The sequence below is a fragment of the Syzygium oleosum genome, unplaced genomic scaffold (genome assembly GCF_021117445.2).
Source record: "Syzygium oleosum isolate NSW1041296 unplaced genomic scaffold, Sole_v2.1 Sole_v2.01, whole genome shotgun sequence".
NCBI classification, from domain to species: Eukaryota; Viridiplantae; Streptophyta; class Magnoliopsida; order Myrtales; family Myrtaceae; genus Syzygium; species Syzygium oleosum.
The window spans coordinates 24,014,104-24,035,448 of NW_026607485.1; the positions used below are offsets into that span (position 1 = coordinate 24,014,104).

The 21,345-nt window shown below is 44.6% G+C and overlaps 3 protein-coding genes across 3 annotated transcripts; all 3 read left to right on the forward strand.

Annotated features, from left to right (window-relative positions):
• Positions 1-1,630: 1,630 nt before the first annotated feature.
• LOC115676163 (cytochrome P450 CYP82J17-like) lies at positions 1,631-6,256 on the forward strand. Its single transcript, XM_056320428.1, has 5 exons — positions 1,631-2,151; positions 2,489-3,038; positions 5,207-5,414; positions 5,581-5,748; positions 5,872-6,256. The coding sequence occupies exons 1-5, from the start codon at positions 1,688-1,690 to the stop codon at positions 6,132-6,134; spliced, it is 1,653 nt and encodes a 550-aa protein (XP_056176403.1). The 5' UTR covers positions 1,631-1,687; the 3' UTR covers positions 6,135-6,256.
• A 1,164-nt stretch (positions 6,257-7,420) lies between these two features.
• On the forward strand, positions 7,421-10,097 carry LOC115676263 (uncharacterized). Its single transcript, XM_056320939.1, has 6 exons — positions 7,421-7,723; positions 8,856-9,055; positions 9,193-9,333; positions 9,420-9,500; positions 9,661-9,788; positions 9,876-10,097. Exons 1-6 carry the CDS (start codon positions 7,504-7,506, stop codon positions 9,913-9,915), a joined length of 810 nt encoding a protein of 269 aa, XP_056176914.1. The 5' UTR covers positions 7,421-7,503; the 3' UTR covers positions 9,916-10,097.
• An 8,917-nt stretch (positions 10,098-19,014) lies between these two features.
• Positions 19,015-21,194, forward strand: LOC115676017 (ninja-family protein 5-like). Its single transcript, XM_030598858.2, has 2 exons — positions 19,015-19,931; positions 20,389-21,194. The coding sequence occupies exons 1-2, from the start codon at positions 19,250-19,252 to the stop codon at positions 20,892-20,894; spliced, it is 1,188 nt and encodes a 395-aa protein (XP_030454718.1). The 5' UTR covers positions 19,015-19,249; the 3' UTR covers positions 20,895-21,194.
• Positions 21,195-21,345: the final 151 nt, after the last annotated feature.

A 21,345-nucleotide genomic window follows, 5' to 3' on the forward strand; every position in this document is an offset into this window, starting at 1 on the left:
AAAGCATTTCCTGGGAACCGTTCATCCGGTTCCTAGGGAAGTGGCGTTATTTGCAATAATATATGAAGGATTATTTACCCAATATTTCTCATAATTAAATCGAAAGAAAAAAAACTTAATAAATTATAGCCAATCCTCTTGCGAGTTAAAGAAATATTTTTTTGCTTAATCATTGTTAGATTATAATTCCCAAGGTTTATCTTATTGTTGCTAACTCATTATAATGTATAAAAAGCACAATAATCGTATACATGACAACCGTAAAATATCCTCGTTCAAACCTATCACCAGCACAATTTTATTTACTCTAGTCCTGAACACCTCATGTTTACAGTTTTAAAATATGTGTTACTAGGTTGAGGTTTTGGTGAGACTTGCTAGTCTACAAAAGCAACAATTCAAACATGAGAAATATGAAATCGAAAACATGACATGGAATCAAAGACAAATCTGACTCGTCATATTATGCAATCTTACTTAAATAAATGTTATGTTTTACTAAGTTTCTATCAATTTTCTCATATTTCACCTTAGAATTAAAGTTTACAAAATATTTTATCTGGTCCTTTGGTCTATGACCTTTCATTTGCATAGTATATTTTGTCTCTCTCTTGTCTATCACAGAGCTAGCAATACAATCATATAACTTTTAGTTCTTGAATTTAATTAAAATTTTCATTTCATCATTGGAAATTGTCCGTGACATATTACTAATAAATCTTGGTACAAAGCATGAAACTTAAAATAAATATGAAAGTCAGAATTTTATGTTAACTTTTGTTCCCTATAGATTCTCAACATTGTGCTAACTGATACGGTTCTAATTTTTAAAGCTAAACCCTTTAAATTAAAGGGTTTAGCTTTTGGAATTTTGCAGCATAAGGGCCATTTTTTACAATTAATTTTGAAAATTTTGTACTCCGGTTGCCCAGCTGAGTCCAACTAACAGAATGTAAAATTTGTGGCTGTTAAAGCACCGTTACAAATGCAGTGTAACGGTACGATTAGCCTAGCCAGATCTTGCAGAGAATGTGTGAACAACTTATACAATGATTTTTTCTTCCTTTTATTTATTGACAAATTTTCAAAAACTAGTTTCCTACAAAAATTCTACAATATGCATCTAATGCAGGTATGTCTGTTGTTTACCCATTGACCTAATTCTATGGAATTTTGTAGTATTTCAATAACGGCAGAAATATATAATTTAATGAGATATGACACATGATGAACGGTGAATCTGTATTATTTAATGAGATATGACATTAGGATTGAGACACATTATTTGCAAGATAATCAACGTGCTATGCTCCAATTGATCATTCTAATGTAATTGATTACAATAGGCATGCTCTAAAGGGCCTATTTTATCGTGAAATTTTCATTTTTTGGGCGGGGGTGTAATTTTATAGAAGCAATATTTCGATGACTGTTGCAAAATTATTTGCACATAACCTAAACTAAAACTTCGAGCCAAAAAAAAAAAAGGGTTAAAATAAGACAAAGAGGACCAAACTTGACCTTTCGGTTGCCCCTCTCTCTGAATCTGGAATATGTGGCTGGGCGTTCACCGTTACTCTCAAGAACGACGGTGACCGTCAGCCTAGCGGCACCCTTCATTTATCGCGTAGTTTAGTTCATTGACACCATACCTTCTCCTTGTCCCTCTCCCTCTGTGCAAGCCACCATGCTCTTCTTCCTCACTCATCTCCTAGCAGCTGCAGGGGTTCTGTTGCTCCTACTAATCCTATGGCGGGCAAGATCTTCCCCGAACAAACCCGAAGGTGCCGCCGCCGCCGCCGCCGCCGCCGCCGCCTTGCCCCCGGAGCTACCGGGCGCATGGCCCGTCATAGGCCACCTCCACTTGCTCTGTGACCAGATCCCGCTGGCCAGGACCCTGGCCGCCATGGCCGACGCGCAGGGCCCGATGTTCCGGATCCGGCTCGGTGTCCACCCGACGACCGTCATAAGCAGCCGCGAGGCGGTCCGGGAGTGCTTCACCACCCACGACAGGGACCTCGCCTCCCGTCCCAAATCCAAGGCGGGAATCCACTTGGGCTACGGGTACGCAGCTTTCGGCTTCGTGGAATACGGGGACTTTTGGCGCGAGATGAGGAAGATCACCATGCTCGAGCTCCTAAGCACTCGAAGGTAGGACTATGGGATAGGATGATTGTGGTCTGAATTCAGTTTGGTTCGATTCAGTTGGGAAGATAAAAGCCAAAGTCATCTTTGGCTTTGGCCTTCATCAAGCAAAACCCGACTGAATTATAAAAGGGTATTTTTCCAATTCGAGTTCCATAACGTACTTGTTATAAACTTTATCAAGAAACCAAACTCAAATTGAAACCATAACCTTTTCTTTTCAACTTTGATTTGCATATCAAGCTCGACTTTCTGGTACTCTACGCATCGAATCCGAAACTGAAACCGACTACACCGTTCGCTCATAATCAAGTGATGAAGGCTCTCTCTGTCTCTCTTGCAGGCTTGACAACCTGAAGCACGTTCAAGCATCAGAAATCGACACCTTCATCAAGGACCTGCACACCCTTTGCAGGGCCAACGCTGAGGACGCCCAAAATGGGTCCTCCAAGGTCGTGGTCATAAGCCATATGCTCGAGCTCCTGACCTTGAACATCATCATCAGAATGATCGCAAGCAAGAGATACTTCGGACTATCATCGGCATCAACCGGGTCCTCCACCGACGGCGACGATGAGGCAAGTCACCTGAGGAAAGTGATCAAGGACTTCATGTACATATCTGGGTTCCCTGCAGTTTCAGACTTGTTGCCCTTCACGGGATGGACCGACTGCGTGGGGACCGTGAAGACCATGAAGAGGGTGGCGAGAGAACTGGATGAGATCGTTGGGAATTGGGTTGAAGAACACAAGCTGAAGAGAGGCGATGATTGGAGAGGAGGAGCGATGGATGTGAAGGAGGATTTCATAGACGTGATGCTCTCTGTGATTGGGGAGGATGGTTTGGCCTCATTTGGTCACTCGCCTGAGACACTCATCAAGGCAACAGTAGTGGTATGACTCTTGTGATTGAGCTCACTTCATTATTACCACAAAGTCATTGGGTTTTGCTTTTTATTCCCTCCCTTCATATTTTCTAAAGACTTCTACTGAACCCATTAATGGCCCTTCTTGACTTGAAGGGCGTTGGAAAATATCTTGTGGTCAATTTGTACATTTCCTAGCAAAGAGTTGTTGCCATAATCGCTAGGACTTATGCCAAAAAAAAATTAAATTATATTCACTGTCGCATCAATAAATCTATAGCACCAACCCCATATTTTTTTGGGTTAATACCACGAAAAACCCTAAACTGGTCCACTTGTGACACATTTACCCAAAACTATTTTTTTTACCATAAAAAACCCCAAACTGGTACACCTGTGACAATTTTAACCCGAACTATTTTTTTGACCACCAAAAACCTCAAACTGGTACACTTGTGACGATTTTACCCTGAACTTACCACAGAAAACCCCAAACTGGTACACCTGTGACAATTTTACCCTGAACTTATCACAAAAAACCCCAAACTGGTACATATGTGACAAATTTACCCTGAATTAAATTTTTAATATTATTTTTTATTTTTTCGAATTTTTATTAATTTTTTCTTTTTTTTCTTCATCTTCAACCTCTGGCCGGTAGCCGGACCGGCGACCGGCCAGAGGCGGAAGTCGGCGATGTCGGCCCCGCTGGCCGCTGGCGAGGGCGGCCCTCGCCGAGCGTCGGCGAGGGCGCATCCTCGCCGGACGCCGGCGAGGGCCGCCTCACGCCAGATCCGGAGGCGGCCTCGCCGGCGCAGCGAGGGTCACCCTCGCCGGATCCGGCGAGGGCAACCCGCGCGATGCCGGTGAGGGCCGCCTCGCCGTCGTCGGACGAGAATAGCCCTCGCCTAGGCAGGCAAGGGCAACCCTTGCCTGAGTCGGGCGAGGGCAGCCCTCGCCCACGCCGGCAAGGTCGAGCCTCGCCCGGTAGGCCGGCGAGGTCGAGCCTCGCTTGCGTTGGGCGAGGGTGCGCTCGCGTGGCGTCGGACGAGGACGGCCCTCGCACTTTGGGCGGGCGAGGGGAGAGGGATCCTCGCCGGCGAGCCGGCGAGGCGGCTCCCTGGCCGGCCGGCATGGTCGAGCCTCGCCCGGCGGTAGGCGGGACCAACCTTAGGCATCGGCCTCGGCCGGTTCTTGCGGTCGGCGGCCAAACTAGGAGGTTGAAGATGAAGAAAAAAAAAGAAAAGAAAAAATTCAAAAAAAATTTTTAAAAAAATATTATTAAAAAATTAGTTCGTGGTAAAATTGTCACGTGTGTACCAGTTTGGGGTTTTTTGTGGTATGTTCGGGGTAAAATTGTCACAGGTGTACCAGTTTAGGGTTTTTTGTGGTCAAAAAAATAGTTTGGGGTAAATGTGTCACAAGTGTACCAGTTTAGGGTTTTTCGTGGTATTAACTCTATTTTTTTTATATCACCACCATCTTAAACTTGTACGAGCATAATAAAAATACCCTCCGTAACCGTTACAATTTTGGCAGTATTGGCCACGTGAAAAAAAACAAAAAGATATTGGCGTCACAGTGGAAAAGTTTAGAAGTCTTTCTAAGACGGAGAGTTTTTTGTAATACCGATATAAGGTTGGGGTACTGGTGGCACGAAAAAGCGTTTGGATTTTTGTGTCATAATGAGCAAAGTTTAGTGTTTTTTATGGTAAACAAAGGGTATTTTTGGTTAGACGGGTACAAATTGGGGGTTTTTGTGACACAAAAAAAAAGAGTTTAGAATATCGGTGTCACGATTGATATAATTTTGGACTTTTTATGATATTTCTTTTTCTGAAATCTGATGTTTTTTATCTTCGGCCACAATAATAATCACTGAGCTTGCTTATCCAAATCCTGTTCCCTATGGGCTTCTTCTTGCCAATGTTTCCGAATTGATCCAGAAAAGGGTAAAAGGGTCCACTCAGTTTGTTTTTTGGGTTTATAGCTGTAATAGAATTGCCTTAAAGATCATTAGAAGTGGGCCTGATCTAGCTCACCTTCATATTCAAACACTCCAATAGATTTCTCTTATATCTTTAGTTGATGTAGTCTCTAAATAATATTTTCTAAGTCATGCTGCAACCACTATAAGTACTGATTCATATTCTTGGTCCTCTGCAATTTTTCATCTGGCCAATTTTGATGCTGAAGAACATTATAGTGGCCGGATCGGACACAACGTCTCTGAACTTGACATGGGTCCTGTCTCTGTTGCTCAACAACAAACATGCCTTGAAGAGAGCTCAAGAAGAGATAGACCTCAAAGTGGGCAAGGACAAATGGGTACAAGACTCCGACATCGAGAGGTTGCCTTACCTCCAAGCCATCGTCAAGGAAACCTTACGCCTATATCCACCAGGTACCTATCTTTTCCATATGATTCGTAGTATTTGATACGACTCGATATTAACGCGCGATTGAAAGCATTGAGTTCGCCATCCGGATGTGACAAGACATGATGCGTGTCTTATAGATGTAATGTGATGATGTATATGAAAATTTGAATAGCCATTTCTTGGCATCAGGTCCCTTGTCGGTCCCGCATGAAGCGATAAATGACTGCACTGTGACCGGCTATCTCATTCCGAAGGGTACTCGGATATTCGTCAACGTGTGGAAGCTGCACAGAGATCCTCAAGTCTGGTCCGACCCGGAAAGATTCTTACCCGAAAGGTTCTTGACGAATCATTTAGGTACAAAGATCTGCCCGTATGAAGAGTAGTTTATAAAGCAAGGCTCGCAATGAATCCCAATTCAGTGAAAAGAATCGACCAACAAAGCATGTTAATTTGATTGATTTCATTTTTCCCTCGAAGGTGTGGACGCTTCGGGTCAGCATTTCGAGTTCATTCCATTCGGGTCGGGCAGAAGGTCATGCCCGGGAGCTGCGTTCGCATTGCGAGCGACCCACTTGACACTGGCTCGTCTTCTTCAAGGATTCGACTTGGCAACACGGTCGGACGAACCGCTGGACATGACCGAAGGCTTAGGGGTCAACCTGCCCAAGGCCACTCCTCTTGAAGTTGTTCTGACCCCAAGATTGCCTTCCAAGCTCTATGAGCAATTGACGCAAAATTAGAAACTATTTTCGTCAAGAAGAGAGGAAAAAGGGTCCATGTATGTGAATAATCTCGTTTAATAAAACAATTACTCGTGGTGAAAATATGGATTAGACGAGTGAACAACGATTGTCTTAATGTAGATGCACCGATGCCATCCCCTTGTGAACAAAGATACTCGCGATTCATCTCTTTCTTTTTTCCCCCTTTTGTTAGGCAAAGTTTGGCACCCAAGTCTAGGCACTTCCAAGGGTCGAATTCGGAGAGATTTTCTAGGGGACCATGCACGGTATAGTTATGTTGCCATCCTTATTGTTAGGTTGTACCATGCTTGATTGAATGGTCGACAATTGACGTGGACTGATTAAAGTCAAAGGACAATAGAGTTTCCTACTTAAAGAAATTATTATTATCTCTCAAAGCGTTCGATTGTAAGTTTAAATTTGAGTGCAAGGGAGAAAAGGAGCATTTTTTTTTTTGTGGGGATTGGGGGAAGTTAAGGACTTGAGCAAAATCACATATGTTGGTGGATCACACATTAAAAGAACCTAAATCAAATCACATTAGGCAATTTTATTAATTGCATTCCTATGGTCGAAAATTTGGGAAAGATATAACCCAAAAGGAGAGAGATTGTCTACCACATTAGATATGTTGGACCTCCAATGATAGATTTGTTACCATGTATTTTCAAAGGAGAGAACGGATCTCTTTCCTAGATTGAACAGGCGATCTAAAGAAAACCCAATTTACTTGCATTCTCCAATTTATTGTCTTGCAATAAATAACAAGAAAGCGAAAAAAGAAAAATCGATTCTCTTTTTTAAATTGTATGAAGCCTCTCATATTCAAAGCACGAATTAACAAGAATATGTCGATAAAAATTAGATTTATGATCGAACAAACGGTATTATAAAGAAGTTCGGCATCCATACAATATGTCGTGAAATCAATCAAATATAAATTTATCAATCAAACTTGGAGACCAAAGTTGGTGGCAAAAGGAGGACAGAAAATGTTGACCAAACGGAGAAGAAAGAGAGGAAAAGGATCGCCCCTCAATTTAGTCAACTCCCCCTTAAGTTAAGCCATTTCCACCATAATCCGGGTCATTAATTACCAGCTTATTCAGGAAACCATATCACTAATTCATAATCGGGTTGCCACACGTGGCGAAATCTCACTGGCGCTTGAGAAAGTAGGAAAGTAAATCAATTTAATTGCCTAATAAATAACAGATAAAGCAGTAACACCCTCTGCATGCACTCTATTTGTCTTTCCATAACGCCCCCCGTCTCCTTCCTTCTCCTTCTCCTTCTTCCTCCTCTGTCCGAACACATCATAACGCCACTCTCTCTCTCTCTCTCTCTCTTCTGTGAAAAGGGAAAGATGGAGAAGAAGAAGAATTTGCCGGCGGTGGTCTGGTGGATGAGGAGGCAGACCATGAAGGTGAAGGTGTTATTGGTGGCGAGCCTCATGGTGGCATGCTTGGTGGCCCTGAAGCTCACGGTGAAGAACCACGCCTACTTCTTCGTCGCCTCCGAGCTCAGCCATGCGGTCGGGCTTCTCGTGCTCGGGTACAAGCTCATCAGGCAGAGGACTTGCTCTGGTACAACCCTTCTTCTTTTCTCCCTTTTTCCATGCTCTGTTTTTAGCTATTGAATTCGTTTTATCTTTCCCTTTTCCCACGCTTTTATTTCTCTGTTTGGAGAGAATTATTGTCGTTTTATGGATACATTTTCTTTTCTTGGGTGATCTTCTACACTGTCGTTGCTTGAGTCTTGGCTGAGCGAACTAGGCGGATGGATGTCGATTCAATTTGCATTAATCGTTTGGACCATGCATACGAAATTCGGCTTGTGTCCAAGATATAATAGGTTTTCTAGGCGGGACTACGGAGATATCGCAAATCGGAAATTATTACATAGGTCGGATGGATGCATTATGTGCCCTTCGAAGCTATCGAAAATCGAAATCTACAATTTGGTCGATTTGGGTTAAATTTGGCGGGACTCGTCATGAACCCATTTAGGATGCGCTCGCTCGGTCCATGCAATAATTCCACAAGTAGATTAAGCCTTTCTGGGTAATCTGATTCTTTTTTCTTAGTAAATGATTTGCTTCCCCTCTGGACTCAAATTTGCTTGAAGGATCCACTTTCATTGCCATAAACCCGTAGCTGTCCTTCTCAACAAGTCGATTGTAAATGCATCGATGCATCGATGCAATGGCGAGGAACAAATCTTATCGGGACTTGGTCATTCGGTGACTTCTATCGTTTGGCAATGATGTCCCCATGGACATTGCTTAATCGACAGTAATGTGCCTTCGCTCTTCGAATAGAGTTAGTGGGATGCAATTAGCTCGATGCTGTCGATGTGATGGTATGGTAGCATCAACAAGAATTAGTAGGTTAAGATTCGGTATAGGGGGAATGTTCCTTATATGTCGGTAATTAGCACAGATCGAAGTTGGGTAATTGGAAGCCGGGCTTCTTCTCTCCACAGGTGAATTTAGTTTATGCTCCATACACTAGCATAATTACCGTGATCATGGGGTGCCGTGGTTAGGTAATGGAAACAGGGTAGGGCAGTCGTCGAGAAAATGGCGGTATATGCTTGTCGCGAATATGGGGACGGGATACGCTGCTCGTCATGAAAGTGGCCATGGCTTGGTGATCGGTAATATAACCAAAAACATTACATGTATCCCTAATTCTATTCCCATTGATTATTTTTCAGGCCTGTCTCTAAAGACTCAAGAGCTCACGGCCATCTTCCTCGTGGCAAGATTCATCTCGAGTACCATCACCGAAAAGAACATCCATACCGTGTTGGATCTCACAACTCTCGCATCAACCGCATGGGTCATCTACATGATGCGAGTCAAGTTGAAAGCAACTTATGCAAAGGATCTAGACAATTTTCCTATATATTACGTGGTAAGTATGTAGAATACATTGCGAAATATATGTGATGTTACTGCCCTGTACTCAATTGCCAGCACATTATTAACTTAAAAGTGGATGAATTTTTCTGCTAGTGCTAACATACTGTGCTTCGACATTCTAAATGCCAGGTGGTGCCTTCCATCGTCCTCGCCGTCCTGGTTCATCCTTACGTTCCCAACGCTCGCCACATCGAGATCCTATTTGCATTTTGCGTTTATGCAGAAGCTTTGTCCGTGCTGCCTCAGCTTCGGCTAATGCAGAATATGAAGGTCGATTATTCATGTTACCTTAGTTCAACATGCTCCGGATCGGGCACGAGTTTTCTCATTCATGTCTTTCTCGAGATGGTTTTCAGATGATCGAGCCGTTCACGGCCCACTACGTTTTCGCTCTGGGGGTTGCGAGATTCATGGCCTGGGCTCATTGGATCATTCAGGTATAGGTTTGTTTCTGGTATCGAACCATAGCAATCATAGCAATTGGGAAAAACGTACTCTCACGTAATTCTTGTCTTCCGGTCGGGAATGTCTCATTTTAGAGTTTAGATCAAAATGACTTCGTCATTTACATAACTTTTGGCGAACGAATATGTGCAGACTATCGACACCCGGGGGGCGTATTTTTACATGATTGGGAGCGGCTCGCTCTGGTTCCCGGCGATCTTCCTCGCCGAAGTCGTGCAGTCCTTCATCTTGGTGGATTTTTGCTACTACTACATCAAGAGGTAAGCTTGTTTATTTGAGCACTGTCTTCAATTCTTCTCTCTTTTTCTTTTGATATTTGGATGACAAAGTTTCTTCTGTGATTCCAGTATTATGGGAGGCCAACTGGTGATGACCATGCCAGTCTAGACATTTCGGGTGGCTCAGGCTTTTATACTTTGATCTTGAGAGAGGCAATTTCTTTCTTTTTTTCTCTTGACCAAGTGAGACTTTTAGCTGCTTCTTCACTGTACTCCATGTCCAAAACTAGATTTCCAGAATCGATTGACCTGACTATGTACTTTTTTTTTTTTAGACTTAAGAGTTACTGCAAAACGAGCCATCTTGGCATAACTTGTTATTAATCCGAACTCGACTCGGTTCGTTCATCAAACCCGGCTTGAGCGCGGCTCTCAAATTTGAGACATACTTGGTGGTTTGTAAAATTTATTGGCTACATAAAAGACATGATGACATGTATTCAGGCTTGACGCAGAGAGAAGCGATAATTTGGAAAGTTCTTCCACGATTCAACAGAAATTCCGTTCAATTCAATAATTCTTGAATACAAAGCTGGACATCATTTAATAACGATAGGACTCCTACAGATATCCGAATTAATGAAGATAACATCAAAGCTAATCAAATCTAATCTTATCTAATAAAATTCAAACGAAATATTGATAATTCGAAATTGCCTAAAGTAAAAAAAACTGCCTGAAACTCTATCTAGACGACTTCGAAATGCTAAAATCCATCGTATGTCACAGCAAAGCTGTGTGTCCGAATGATACGGCCGTTTCGCTTCAACCGACCAATTTTGAGCGCGATCCGAGGTCGTTTTCCCCAAAATCAGAAAAATTGCCGAGATTTTCCGGCGATTACGGTGATCACATTCTTCAAGATAATCACAGGCTAACTGTTCTACATCATTCCCTCCCTCTTCGGAAAAACTCGCCCTCGAGTTATGATCAGGATAGAGGGGTGTATCGGGAGCATGATACTCAAATAAGTCTGCCACATTAAATGTATGGGAAATGTTGAGATCACCAGGAAAAGAACTACTATACTGTAAATCAGTCCCAAACAAACGCCATAAAGTACGCCAAAAATGGCTCAAAAATTTCGTGTCACGATCGGAAGTGATTGTCTTCGGCACACCATGGAGACGAACTACTTCACGAAAGAATAAACTTGCCACATGCGAAGCATCCGAAGTTTTCTTACAAGGGATGAAGTGCGCCATCTTCGAAAACCGGTCAACCACCACGAAAACAGAATCTAAACTCCGTTGAGTGCGAGGAAGTCCCAACACGAAGTCCATCGATATGTCTACCCAAGGACCCGAAGGAATAAGTAAGGGAGTATAAAGACCAGTGTTCTGAGAGTGGCCCTTAGCGGTCTGACAAATGTAGCATTTACTGACAAATCGCCCCACGTCTCGCTTCAGTTGAGGCCAATAGTACCGCTCCTCCACCAAGACTACAGTTTTATCTCTCCCCAAATGTCCGCCGAGAGTACCACCATGAAGCTCTCGAATGAGTTGTTCACACAAGGAACCACGGGAAATGCATAATCTATTGCCAAAGAACAAGAATTTTTCTTGAATTATCATATCGCCATGACAACCTGTTTCAGAACACTTCTTCCATGTCTCACCAAAATCATCATCCTCAGGATAAAGAGAACATAGGTGATCAAAACCGACAATATCAGTGCGCATGGTCACGAGTGTCGCAGCACGTCGACTCAGCGCATCTGTCACTTTATTTAAATGGCCTGCTTTATGACGAAGCACAAAATTAAATTGCTCCAAAAAAGAAACTCATCGTGCATGCATTCGATTTAAGTGCTTCTGACTCTTTATATATTTAAGAGCTTGATGATCAGTGTTAAGAACAAATTCCTGCTGATAAAGATAGGACCGCCAATGCTTTATAGCTCGCACGACAGCATAATATTCCTGCTCATACGTCGACCAACGCCGGCGAACTTCATTAAGTTTTTCACTAAAGAAGGCTATAGGCTTACCTTCTTGGGAAAGGACAGTGCCAATCCCGACGCCAGAAGCATCACAGTCCAGCTCGAACACTTTCTCAAAATCAGGGAGCATTAATATCGGCGCCGTGGAGAGCTTTTCTTTGATAAGAGCAAAACTGGCCGAAGCTTCATCTCCCCAATGGAATTTGTCCTTTTTTAAACAGTCAGTGATCGGGGCCATAATAGTACTGAAATCTCGAATGAAATGCCTATAGAATGTTGCAAGGCCATGGAAACTTCGAGCCTCGCCAACATTCTTTGGAACTGGCCAATTGCGAATCACGGCCACCTTATCTACATCAACGTGAAGTCCATCCGAGCCAACAACAAAACCCAAAAACAAGAGGCGTTCTGTCATGAAGCTGCACTTTTTCAGATTAATAAACAATTTATTTTGCTGCAAGGTTAGTAGGACATCCCTCAAGTGCTCCATGTGTTGACGCCCATCCGGACTATATATGAGTATAACATCGAAGAAAACTACCACAAACTTGCCAATAAAAGGTTTGAGAACCTGAGTCATCAAACGCATGAAAGTACTAGGCGCGTTAGTGAGTCCAAACGACATGACAAGCCATTCGTACAAACCCGCACTTGTCTTGAAGGCCGTTTTCCATTCGTCGCCAGGACGGATGCGAACTTGGTGGTATCCGCTTCGAAGGTCGATCTTCGTAAAAATCCGTAATCCAGCAAGTCTGTCTAGCATATCATCAAGTCGTGGAATCGGAAACCTATACTTGACAGTAATCCGGTTAATGGCACGACTATCTACACACATACGAATGGTGTCGTCTTTCTTTGGCGTGAGAAGTGCAGGAACTGTACATGGACTTTTGTTTTCACGCAAGAAGCCCTTTCGAAGGAGCTCTCCCACCTGCTCTTGTAGAATCTGATTCTTCTTCGGATTCATCCGATAATGCGGCAAATTAGGAAGACTAGCACATGGAGGAAAATCAATCTCATGCTGGATATCCCTCAAAGGAGGTAATCCGTCAGGTAAATCCTCAGGCATAACATCACTGAATACCTTTAATAAGGGCTTAAGAATGTCAGGAACACGAACCACAACTTGCTGGTCATCCTTGTCCATAATCATATACATCCTTTCACGCTTTCGGATGTTCATCATAACCCCTGCATTCTGCTTCTTCACAATCTGAGGGGAATTACTCTTTGGTCTCAAAGTAATTTTAGTCATTTTCCACACAAAAGAATACGTATTCTCCCTAGCTCGGTGTGTAGCATCAACATCATATTGCCATGGTCGACCCAGTAAAACATGACACGCATCCATCTCCACAACATCACAGACAATAGTATCTTGATATGATTTTCCGATCGAAATAGGTAAACGGCATAATTGGTTTACCTTTAGTTCTGCTCCCTTGCGAATCCATCCAATCGTGTAGGGCGCGGGATGCGGCTCCGTCTTTAGTTGCAAGTGATCCACCAAGGCCTTTGACACTATATTCTCATAACTTCCGCTGTCAATAATGATATCGCATACTTTGCCGTTGACAGTATAGCGAGCGCGGAAAAGCTGATTCCGCTGGGTATCTTCTATCCGCGGAGCAAGCAATAGACGACGCACAACACAATTAACTTGCTTGCCCACTTCATCTTCCACTCACACTTCTTCTTCCTCTTCCCAATCTTCCTCATACACATCTTCGTCATGTTCAACGATATTGGCCATTCTACGACGAGGACAATCGCTGGAACGATGGCCCAACTCGTTACACTTGTAGCACTTGATCGGTTGGGGCTTGGCATATGGATTCTGGGTATTCTGATTGGGAGTGCGATTGCTTGCTGCGACTGCTTCCTTAGACGTCCCAGTAGTACCCCTTGGAACTCGGCTCGAATCAGGGGTTTGTCTACTAGAAGAACTTGTAACATCAGGCTGTCTTCCTTTCCCGAATGACCCACGACCCGAATAATTGCTACCACGAGTACTAGGGCTAGTCCTCTCCAATTGCATCTCAATTTTTTGCGCCATATCCTGGGCGTCTTCGACAGAGAATATCGATGCAAAGAAACCCGATCCTGGATATTAAGTCGCAAACCATTAATGTACCTAGCGGTTTATTGTGCCTCAGACTCATCCAGGTTATTGCAAGCGGAGAGTCGAAGGAACTCTTCCGTATAAGCTTGGACCGATCTATTCGATTGTCGGCAGTGCGGAATTTTGAAATAACATGATTGCTCATAGTCCGTTGGGAGGAACCTCTTCTTCAACTTCTGTTTCATCTGACCCCATGATCGAATAGGAGCCTTGCCTTGTCGATGTCGCGTCAATTGAGTCTGTTCCCACTAAGCTGAAGCGCCACCCTTCAACTTGTACGCCACAAGTTTCACTTGGCGATCCTCGTCAATATCCATAGCGTCGAAGAATTTCTCGACCTCCCAAGGCTAGTCCAGGAAATCTTCAATATCTAAATTCCCATTGAAAGTAGGGAGATCTACCTTTAGTTGATACTGCTGAGGATCTCGTCGATAGCCCCCCTGCCGTTAATCCCCACGAACATGCTCCTCCTGGAATCCCTGTATCGGCGACCACCACGAATCTGCATCTCCTGGAAATCTTCGTCTTCGTCTTCTGTATCCTCGACATAGTCTTGACGCCTATGTCGGGGAATTCCTCCATGCCCCATAGCATCTTCGGGATCACGAGCGACAGGAATTCGCTCGGCTGGAAGAATGCCAGGCGCATGGTTTGTGGACAAACGCTGGATGGCATCAAGGATCTCTTGAAACCTCCGATCGGTTTGATCCACGAACTGATTGAACTCAGCCCGCGTAATAGGCTCGTTCTCACGGCCCTCAGCAGCCGGAGATTGACATTCACGTTATTCACCATCGTCACAGGAGAAACCTGCTTTGATACCAAATGACGCAGAGAGAAGCGATAATTTGGAAAGCTCTTCCACGATTCAACAGAAATTCCATTCAATTCAATAATTCTTGAATACAAAGCTGGACGTCCTTTAATAACGATAGGACTCCTACAGATATCCGAATTAATGAAGATAACATCAAAGCAAATCAAATCTAATCTTATCTAATAAAATTCAAACGAAATGTTGATAATTCGAAATTGCCTAAAGTAAAAAAAAAATTGCCTGAAACTCTATCCAGACGACTTCGAAATGCTAAAATCCATAGTATGTCATAGCAAAGCTATGTGTCCGAATGATACGGCCGTTTCGCTTCAACCGACCAATTTTGAGCACGATCCGAGGTCGTTTTCCCCAAAATCAGAAAAATTGCTGAGATTTCCGGCGATTACGGTGATCACATTCTTCAAGATAATCACAGGCTAACTATTCTACATCAAGGCTTAGTTTGTTTCACGAAAAAATGGACGATTTGGACTTTGGATCGATTATTATTCAAGATCGCCTTGCCTAATTTCAAGCTGAGCTCGAATCCTAGTCATTCGAATATTTTGTCGAGTTGAGTTCATATTTGTTAATACTTAGCTCGATAAGCTCGCAAGCCAAATCGAACATTGGTTATTTTGGTTATTTTGTAAAAGAACTTATAAAACTAGATATGTTACGCTTAAAATGACATGACAAGTGAGCTTACTAAACTCGAGCTTGAGTTCTATTACAAGTTTATTGTAATCGAATCAAGGTCAAGTATCTCGATTATTCAATCTAATCAAGCTTGAGCAAGAAATTGGTACTCAATCGAGCTAGGATAGAGTTTCGAGCTCCACACATAAGAATCAAGTTGAGGTCAACCGTGGCATTGCATCGACTCAACTCGATTAGATCTAATGCAAGATATCGAGCCCGATTGAATAAGGGTCGTGCTCGGCACAGCAAGGCTCGTTGAGTCCTGACCCATCGCATGGGCTCTAGCTTTATTGGGCCTGAGTCGGGTCAAGCCCATTGGGCCTAATGGGCGATCTCAGGCCGTATTTTTTCTTCTTCTGAATCCAATGATTAGGCCCGTGTAGGCAGGCCACACGGGCCCAATCATTAAACTATTATGGGGCCCAAAGGCTCCAAAAAATTTTGAACGGAACTGATCGTTAGACCTAAAAAGAAACATTCCTTCATAAATTGGCTCCCTCCCACTGTAATTTTCACCATTCGTCAATCCCTGCCCACATGCCACTTCCTAATACTCTTTTCTCTCTAAGATCTTTTGTCAATTTCATGATTTTCTTTTCTCCTTAGAACGATATAATCCCGTTCAAAATATCGTTGTGGACGACGACGATGACGACGACAATGGTTTTTGATCATCCCAACTTAATCCAAACTTTACCTTGCAAATGTCATGGGACTAGCTTGTTCAGTGGGTTTGGTGACAACATGGTCAGCGTGCCAACTCCAGTCCAGCAATAAGCCCAATTCGACGACGACGAGGCACAACAATCCAACCACTAAGAGGGGTCACAGGAGTGGATGCTGCAAGTTAGTCCCCGCCAAGATGCTACCTCAAACGAAACCCCTACCCTCAAAGAAAACCCTCGAGCAACTGTGCCGATGGCTTCTCGAAGAGAAAAACTCAGTGTCTGGAACACATTTCGGCTCGAGATCGATGCCAATGATGTCAAGAAGGCCATTCTCATGGTAAGTGGCCGTAAATTATCCGGGTAATTCTCAAGTGGGTTTGGCCACTTGAAGAGGCACCAAGCAAGACATGCTGCAGAGATTTCCGGGTTTGGGTGGAGCTCTTCGAGCACAACACGACGTACCGAAAGCTCGTTAAAGTACGACAAGGCGAGGAATCAGCGGGAGCTTGCATCCCATTGTCTTGCCACCGAGCAACTCTTTGATTTCACGGTGGATCCCCACGCTTCGTCCAACTACATGCAATCGCTCTACAACCTCTCAACTCAAGCCTCATTCTATGGACAACATACGCTAGAACGTTCAAGTCACCATATAGAGAGAAAAAGGGCGGCGTTGGTGCATCTATTGTCTATGGATAGCTTTTTTAATTTCTGATTTAAGGACCAGTCCTACGAATTATGCATGGTCAATGGGAATTGGAAATTAAGTCACTAAACTCTTCCGCTAAAGAAGTTACTATTATCACATAATTCCCAAAATGTGGCACCGAAATAACGATAGCCGTTAATGAGTTTATCATCTATGATGAAATCTACGACATCACCTTAGATAATACCAGCGGTAATACCACAAGGAGTCTGCCTAACAATTAAATCCTATATGTAATTATATTTTTATCCATGTACGTTGTGTGTGCTACTGCATTAACTTGTGCATGCAAAATCTCTCTTCTAGTTGGAGGTCCTCTACATAACACAAAATAGAAAAGTTGAGAATTTCCCTCTCGACTCGAGGCTCCGTTCGTTTCACAGAAAATAACTTCCGGAAAAACATTTTCCGGATTTTTCGGTGCTCGTTTCACGGAAAATAAACTAACAACGGAAATTTTTTTTCTGTGGATGGACAAAACACCTTTACTTTTGAGGAAAATGTTTTCCTCTTTTTGAAAAGAGAAAAACATTTTCCCCCTCCTTCTTCCACCATTCATTTTAATTATTTTAATTTTCTTTTCTTAAAAATTCTAATTTCAATTATTTTTTAATTATTTGTTTTTATTTGTTTTTATTTTTATTTTTCTTTCCTTCTCTTTTCTATCTTCTTCTCCGGCCGGTCACCGGCCACGGCGGCGGCCGGCGATCGGCCGCAGGAGAGCTTGAGCCTCGCCTACCTGCGGCAAGGCCATGCTCGCCCGAGGCCGACGAGCTCGAGCCTCGCCAGATCCGCTCGTCTTCACTAATACTTTGTCTTCATCCATCAATGAGGTGAAGACGCACTTAACAACGAACTACTCTAAGTGCATGAAAATGGTTGACTAAGATAACGTCATCGTTTAAAAGTGGTGGGGGAGCAGAGTTTCGCGTTTTCCGATCATTTACATCATGACTCGTGACTTACTGACCTTTCATTGTCTAAGTTACCATTGGAGTCCCACGACTTGAGGTATTATAAGATTGAGATTTTTGTTTTTATTGCAACAAAAGATTTCCCTTTACCCTACTTGTGGAGGAAGACCTCCTAGGGAAAATTCGTAACTTGTTTGAGTTAAAGATAAGTCATCCGCTCAATGTTAGCCAACGGTTCAAGGAAGACAATGGTGTGGAGTTTGACCGGGGAAAAATGTGAAAACTGACTGTCGGTGAGGATGAATAGTTATTGCAAGAATTGACTCCAGCCGAAGATGCCCTACATGAAGAAAAGGGTAATGACAACACTTTATCATCCCAATTAGAACGAGAGTCACGGTGCTGAAAACAACGAATTGATTATGCATATTTCTGGACGTAGTTCATTTGTAACAGTCATTATAGCGCTTGTAATTTATTTATTTTTTTTAATAATTTACGAATATGTACTTGTATTTCATGCAAAAATTATTTGCATTTCCTTTTCCTGCAATCTATGAAAATCAACTTCTAGTATTATTTCGAACTTTTCTTTCAATTTTTATTAAAACTTTACATTTAACGGAGGGTTCGATCGAGCCAATCGTTTCCGGACGCTTGCTTAAAATGCCCGACCGAAATAGTATCTCCGTATTTTGAACCCCCAAAAAAAAAAAATAGTATCTCCGTATACAGGGATTGCTTCCCCCCCAATGGACACTCCCCGTCACCTCCATGTATCAAATCCCCCCAAGGATCGCCGTACCCCACAACCCGAGACCTTTCGTTATCCAAACCAGCTCGGTCCCACGTGCGCTCAACCGCTCGGATCCCGACACGTAGGACTCCCGCGACGCATCACCGACCGCGAAAGCCGCGTCGCGATAACGACCCGACCCGGACCACGACGTCAACGGGCCGTGGGGCCCACCTGCGGGCAGACGCGCCCCCCCCGCGGGAAAAAAAAGAGACGCGGACGTGGCGCCTTAACTACGCCGTACGACGATTCCCGCTTCGGCCTGGACGGAAGAGGACGTGGAGATCCGCGGGAGCACCAGTTCTCCCGCCACGCGGCGGCCGCCCCACGAACAGAACAGTCGTCGGGAAGGAAAAACAGAAGAAACCCCGTCCTCGCCATGCAGCCACGCCACGTGTCGCCGAGGCCCACGGCCCCTCCCCGACCCCCCGCACGCCCGACACGTGTCCGTCCCCGGGAAGCCAAGGGGAAAGTGGGGGAGATCCAACTTGCGTCTACGGAAATTCTCATTAGCTGTCAAACGGGAGGATTCGGTGGGACTGCCTCGTTTATCTCGCAACGCATCCCTTCGCCCGTCGGTCCCGACACGTGTCGCTCCCTCCCGGCTCCTCCCGTCGCTATTATTACTGCTCCCCGCGGAGGAGCTACAACGTTGTCCAAGATACCGTGTGAACGTTTCATCTTCTTCCTCCTTCTTCCTCCTCTGTTTTGCTGTATATCTTTCGAAGAACAAGAAAAAGGTCTTGCCTTTGTCCGTGTTGGAGGCTGATACGATGTTGGGGTCGAAAGAGGAAGAGCTCGAGGACGCCGAGCTCGATTTGGTCTTGTCGATCGGGGGTTCGTACGGGAGATCCGAGAGAGCGAGGGAGCCCGGGAAAGGTCTCGCCTTGGAGGGCGCGTTGGGGTCGAGCGGCGAGGATTCGGGGGGAGCTCGAAAGGATGGGCCTGTGTCTCCGGGATCGACGGGGTCGGATCTCGAGACGGGCGGGTCGGGGTCGGAGTCGGACCCGGAGAGGAAGCGGGCAATGCAGGCCATGGGGAGGTTCGAGGCGATGAGGAAGAGGGAGGAGAAGCGGCAGAGGAAGGGGGCCGGCGGCGGCGGCGGCGCGGATGACGCCGGCGGGAGGTCCGACCCGGCTGGAGAGCCCGCCCGGAAGAAGGCGAAGGAGGAGGGTGCGAATGTGGAACCGGGCGCCGAGGGGGCGGCGGGCACTGCCCATCCCGCGTGCCCGCCGTACCTGGTGGTGCCGGTGCAGTTTCCGTACGGTCCGTTCGTGAACGGGTACGGGTTCCCTTACTGGGTTCAGGGTCCGGGTAAGGACGATGGGGCTTGGGGGTTGGGGCAAAATGTCTCGGAGCAGAGCAGCAGCGGGAAGAAATCGGCGTCCTCGAATGGGTCGCAAGTGTGCAGCTCTTCTGGTGTCTCCGATTGCCAGGGTTGTTCTGGGCGCCAAGGTACTGTCTCTTTTGGACTTGGTTCTTGATAATAGAAATCAGAGTTTGACTCTATGGTCCGTTGATGATTTGTTGATTCTTTATTTACAACCAGTTAGACAAAGTTTGTTCCTTTTCCTGAGATTCTTCGTTGTCTGGATGTTGGGCAAGTACAACTCTGCTTGCTTGTTGTTTGCCACTGAGAGAGAAATGGGATGAATGTGTGCATTGCTAAGAGAATCAACCTTTATAGAGAAATAATATTATATTGCATCGCCCATCTTGTGAGTTGATGTCGTTTAGGCATTCATGTTTCTAGGATGTTGATATATAGATTGTCTGGTCGGAATTGTTTCCGTGTGATCAAAATGAAAACTAAGCTTTCTAGCGCAGGCGTAATTCGTGTCAGCACATACAGCACGTATCCGTTTTTAGTTTCTGAGCGACACTGATGATCTTTTCTTTGATTTTTTTGCAGGTGGCACTAGCTGCGATGCCAAAAACCAATCCACTGCGAGCAGCAGAAAGAGACGATTGCCCGAGCGGAATTCTCCCCACCATCAATCGAAGTCTGCTGAACTCACGGACGAGCCAAAGAACCTTCTTGATGAGAAAGCCGATTCCACAAGTCCTACCAGGTCGACGGACCCATCTAAACCGAAAGAAGATACCGGTTTAGAAACGCAAGGCCCACCTCGGAATCCCTATAGAGAATGTGCTGACCAAAGGTCTGCTTCACCCAATGGAGGTGCCGGAAAGCCTCCGAGGCCTTCGCTTCCTCTCCTTAGGATGCCGCGCGTTTCAACGACAGGAAACGGCCTGAACGGCAAGACAGTCAATGGATTCCTGCACAAGTACACAAAGGCAGAGATCAGCATTGTTTGCACCTGCCATGGATTCACTTTCTCGCCGGCTGAGTTTGTGGAGCATGCTGGAGGCACCAACGTATTGCATCCTCTCAGACACATCACGATGCTACCTTAGGTACTTTTTTACGGAGATGTTGGGGTTACATAATGTTTATGCTCAAACTGTAGGCTCTTTTGGGCACTTTTTATGCCCCTCTTCCTAGAAGTTGTATAGATAGATAGGTGATGGCGGGCATGTTAAGTGTGGAAAATCGATGTAGAGCTGAGATCACAAGAATGTGGGCGATTCCCGGGAGGATATTGGTTTTGTATTTGTTTCTCCTTTTCTTTGACTCGCTTCGAGGAGCATTTAGATGGATGAAGTTGTGAATAGCTTCCTCGCTTGCTTCGAAAGTAATTGAAAAAGTATGTTGCTGTGATGCTTGGCCGATCTTTCACCTTTTGCTCAATCGGAGGTCGAAAATATCGGGTTTGGGTTGTTTCCTCGACATCTCGGACATAAGATGGGTCAATATGGGTCAGGATGAAATATCTGCAGCTAGACTACATGTATGTGAAAACTTGAC